Below are 5,190 nucleotides of genomic sequence, written 5' to 3'. Positions count from 1 at the left end.
CACCCTTCCCAGGTCCACTAAAGTGTTCACCGTGGCATCGTTATTGTCTGCAGTTCTAGTGCTGCAGCCAATCATTGGTTCTGCTTAGTTCCTTTTGAACACTGGCTGCAGCGCTGTCAATGGGACAATAACAGATACTAGCAGAAGTGGCTGAGAACCGGCACTGGACCCAAGGAGGGTGAGTAAGGCACTTTAAAAAAAAAAAACAGGAAAAGCTTTTTAACTGATCTCCTACCCATCCATTACATAGGGAATAACTTATTGATCGCTGAGGGTCCAACTGCAGAAACTAAGGCCCTGGAGCGGAGCTCTGAAGTAGAGGGGAAAATGCTCAATCCCCACCCAATTCATTGTCTATGGGACTACTGGAAATAGTGGAGCGCAGCACATTTTGGGAGTAACCCTTTAAAAAGGTACACACTTTTATTAAAACCCATGGTGGTACTTAATAGTAATAGATGTAGTTGGTAGAAGGCGGCTTATACCTTGCAACAGCCGTCTGAGCTGTCGTTTTGCAGACAGCTGGAGAGTCGCAGGCTGCACACCACTGCCATAGACAAGAAATACTATTACCAGTGTGGAACCAGTACATAGATAGGAGTGTGGTGGACGCCAATCATTCTGCCGGCTGTGTGGCAGGTGGGCACAGCGGCATTTGTAGACCCCAGTATCTCAGTCGTCAGATTTGGTTCATAAAGATGAAAGTATTTAGAAAAATGCATCAGTTTTTAGAAACTCTCTGCACAGACGGCGCAGCATTGGGGTTAGTGGAGGGGGGAACGATTCAGTCTGCGGTGGTGGAGTCATCGGTCCGGGCGGGTCTTCTCCAAGAAATGACAAAAGAGTCTTTATCCGAATAAAATAAGTAGCACGATCGTTGCCGAATTGACGATTATTAGGGGAACTGCAAGAAAAACCCAAAATGTAAGTTTAGATGACCGAGTCTTAAAGGGGTCGTCTGGTGAAGTATGCGAGAACATTGAGGGGTGCAAATTACAATAAGGGGGCTCATCTACTGAAAAGCATAGACTTCTAATACACAGGTCCACTGTCCCCTCCATAGAGGTACACGGAGATCTCAGAGACATTTATTTACTGCCCTGCAGAGCTGACGCCCCGGAGTGTAAAACCTTCCCGTCACAGGCAATTTTCGTTTTTGTGCTCATCTTCCTCTTCTCCTAATTTCAAAAAACAGATTTTTTTTTTTTTTTTACACTTTTCTGTTCGACACATTTTTTTTTGTTTGTTTGCAATCTGTCGAACAGAAAAGTGTAAAAAAAAAAAACAAAAAAAAAACAAACAACAAACAAACCCCCAAAAATAAAACAAACTACCATACAGAAAAGTAAAAAAAAAACAAAAAAAACCCAAAAATTAAACAAGCTACCATACAGGAGTGTAAAAAAGAAAAATAGAGAAAAAAAACAAAAATAAGACAAGCTACCATACAGAAAAGTGCAAAGAAAAAAAAAGCAAACACCTCTCTATACAACAGCTTTCTTTTTGTTACCCTTTTCTGTACATTAGCTCATTTTCGTTGTTACACTTTTCTTCACGTCAGCTTGTGTTTTGTTTTTTACACTTCTGTACAACTTGTTTTTTAATTTGTTACACTTTACTGTACGACAGCTTGTTTTTTTGGTGGGGGGGAGGGGGAGATGCAGCAACAGGAAAATGTCAACTATGTCTTTTATTATTATTTATTTTTACTTTACTGCGTTTACCATCCAGGTTAATTAATTTTACATTTTCTTAGGTTGGACTTCTGCTGACGCAGTGATGCCAAAATATATTTCATTTTTTATTTATTTATTTTTTCATTAAGAAAGGGGGACAATGCAAACCTTTTAGGCCATGTGCGGATTTTCCGCGGATTTGCTGCATGTTTCGCTGCAGAAAATGTTCATAACATCTCTGCAGTGATTCACCAGCAAAACCTATGGGGAAAAAAAAAATCCTGTGCGCACTAGGCGGATTTTGACAGCTGCATGTTTTGCTGCGGGATTCCCGCAGCAAAAACAATTGCATGTCAATTCTTTTCCGCACATCGCTGCGGGATTTCACTCCATTGACTCCAATGTAATCGTGAAATCCCGCAGGGAATAACGCAGGCAGCAAATTCTGTGCGGTTCACTGCGTTTTCCTGCGTTATTCCCTGCGGTATTTCGTGGTTTACCTCCGGTAATGTACATCGCTGCCTGCGGTTTTGCAGGAAGAGGAAGCAAAGCAGAGAGTAAACACACACAGATCACACACACACAGACATCACAGACATAGAACACAGACACAGACACATAGAACACACATAGAAAGAAAACGGAAATATAGAAAAAAAAACACGTGGGCTCCGCTGTATATTTACCGTCCAGCCGAGGTAAGCACACAGCGGCGGCCCGGTATTCTCAGGCTGGGGAGGGAGAGGGGCAGGGGTAATGTCCCCCGCCTCACTCCCCCTCCCGCAGCCGAGAATATCAGCCGCAGCTGCCCCGGGACTGTCGCATGCATTATGCGGCAGTACCGGATTGTCCCCGGCTCTTCTTGCTGCCGTGTAGCAGTGGCAGTCAAGGTAATACAAGGGGTTAATGGTGGCGGATTACCGCCATTAACTCCAGGCTTGATCATGGCAGCGTCTATGTGACAGCTGACATGATCAACCCGTAAGTAAAGTGAATAAAACACAGAAAAATCCTTTATTTTAAATAAAACACAAACAAGCCTCGTTCACCCTTTTATTAACCCCTCCCGAAACAAAGCTCCGACGTAATCCACAGCTCCGGCGTAATCCACAGATCCTGCGCTGCTTACATCCAGCCGCGACTGACACTGTCACAGCGCTGAATGCAGCCTCGCAGCGAGACAGCAGAGAGGTAATTACCGGTCATTTCCCACGGCCGGTAATGTGAACTCACTGCCGACCGTGGGAAATGCAGTGTACTCACAGGGACTCTATCCATCCCTCTATCTATCTATCTATTCTTCTATCTATTTCTCTATCTCAGAATGAAATGACTTTTTTTTTTTCCCTTCAATGTGCTTTATTGCATTGAATGCAATAAAGCACATACCAACCCGCACGCGGCAAAACCACGGCAATACCGCGAACAATGCCGCGGTAAAACCGCGGCAAACCGCATGCGGTTTTCAGGTGCGGTTTGCCGTGGTTTTAGTTACCGCGGGTGCGGTAATCTTTGAATACCTGCGGAATTTTCTTGAGAAAATTCCATTTTCCAGTGCGCACAGGGCCTTATTTATATTTTTTTTTATTATAATGCATAGAAAGAGGTTTGAGTTTTATTATGTTAGCGCCTGCTGTTTGACAAATTTTTACAGTTCGCCCCTTTGTTTGCATGATATTCCTCTTTCCATTTTTTTTTAAGTTTTTTTTTCTGTTTTTGTCTCTTTTATGCTAAGTTTACCACTGTGGTCGTCGTTTAAGGCCCCCAGATGTTGTCGGCTGATTCATCATTTGCAACGCAAAAAAAAAAAAAAAAGGATGCAAGTTTTGCTACAAATGTATTCCAGTTTCCCCGCTAATACAATTTTTTGGACACTAAATATTTGGGCACCAGTTTTGCGACATTTCAGCAGCACTTGCACCTTTTTGTGCCAAGAAGTTGCAAAAAAATAGAAAAATAAAGAAATTTTATTTTCTGCAAAATTCATGGACGGTTTGCTCATTTTTTTTTTTTTTTAAGAATTTGGCACAAAAAGTATCAGTGAATGCAAAGCCAAAAAAAAAAGCCTTAAAAAAGGGAATCCATCATGTCATTTTTTTTTTATATTTAACTGCCCCTAATGTGTTTTAAATTATGTAATTTACAGCACTAGTCTTTTTTTTAACTAAGGCTGCTTTCACACTACGTTTTTTTAGCATGCGTCATGAACTTTTTTTTGCTTTTTTGTTGGGGGGGGACCAATTCCTACTAGTTTTATATTCAGGAGTCCAGTGGGCGGGGCAAGCTGCCACATAGGACCGCCTACTGGACCCCTAGGCATAGAAAGACAGAAGATTTAGGTGAATATACCCCCAGTGATAATAATCTTCAGATATGGTGACGTTTACCTCTCATCACTGTCCGTACAGAGCGCACAAGGTTCATCATCTGGGACTTTATTCCGGGCTCTTCTCCAAAACCTCCGATCCCCTGATCAGCGCCCCAGCCGACTGCAGATCAGAGACAAAAAAGCATGAGAAAATGTAGGCATCATACACACTCATCATCATGGAGACATGACCAGCACCGCCAAAAGTGACAGGTAAAGAGAAAAAATAAAGATTAAAAAACAACACATTATTGGTGCTGACAATCTAAGTCCACTATACCAGAAGTCTCAAAATTGCTGTCAGACTACAAATCCCAGCATGTCCTGACAGAACCTCCTGGAAGTTGCAGTTTGCCACTGCTCTGTGCCAATTGTTGGCTCTCCAGGTGTTATAAACTACAACTCCCACAATGCCTCACTAGCCGCAGATCACTGCTCTAGTTCGGATGTCTGCCAAAGGCATTCTGGGAGTTGTAGTCTTAATAGCTGGCAGGCTCCATAAATAGTGACTATGTGGCAGCAGACCTCAGGGGCTTCTCAGCCAAGTCCCATTCCCGGTAATTCTCACTTTTGCTCAGAAACCGCTCCTCATGCAGAACGGCCACCGCGTTCACACACAGCAGAGCGGCCTGCAGTAGCGAGTAAAGCGTGAACGCCATCTTGTTGGTGGACTCCCTGTGTGACGTGGCGGCGACTAGTAGGGAACGGAAGACTCAGCTGAGACGGATCGGACTGTGGGTCAAAAGGAGTAAAAGCGCGAATGCGATAATGAAAGATATAAGGGAGGTATGGGAGTTGGGGTTATGTGTTTTGGTCATTTAGAGAAGTAAATTCTCTAATTTCTGTGAAACTTGCAACTCCTTGAATTCCTATAGATAAGTGATGGCTGAACATCTGGGGTGTAACCTACTTTATATCAAAGATTTACTAATTTGCTAACTTATTACCATTATCATTACTTTTAGCATAGTGAAAAGTGATTTATTAGCTTTTATTATGTTTTATGGTTGGCTTGATTTTTGGGTATAAATAAAATTACAACAGAGTTGTTAGAAAAGGGGTGAAACCAAAGATGTACTTTTTCTCAAAATTCCCATTTTTTGCATTGGTATGGGAAGCTAGTGTAGCGCTCCAAGGGGCAGGTGT

The 5,190-nt window shown here is 42.6% G+C and overlaps 1 protein-coding gene across 1 annotated transcript; it reads right to left on the bottom strand.

Moving 5' to 3' along the window:
- Positions 1–389: 389 nt before the first annotated feature.
- Positions 390–4,748, bottom strand: IER3IP1 (immediate early response 3 interacting protein 1). Its single transcript, XM_075327388.1, has 3 exons — positions 4,613–4,748; positions 4,064–4,165; positions 390–904 (listed from the first exon to the last, which is right to left on the bottom strand). Exons 1-3 carry the CDS (start codon positions 4,701–4,703, stop codon positions 849–851), a joined length of 249 nt encoding a protein of 82 aa, XP_075183503.1. The 5' UTR covers positions 4,704–4,748; the 3' UTR covers positions 390–848.
- Positions 4,749–5,190: the final 442 nt, after the last annotated feature.

This window comes from Anomaloglossus baeobatrachus, chromosome 1 (assembly GCF_048569485.1).
Source record: "Anomaloglossus baeobatrachus isolate aAnoBae1 chromosome 1, aAnoBae1.hap1, whole genome shotgun sequence".
NCBI lineage: Eukaryota > Metazoa > Chordata > Amphibia > Anura > Aromobatidae > Anomaloglossus > Anomaloglossus baeobatrachus.
This window is presented reverse-complemented; position numbering and strand designations above follow the sequence as displayed.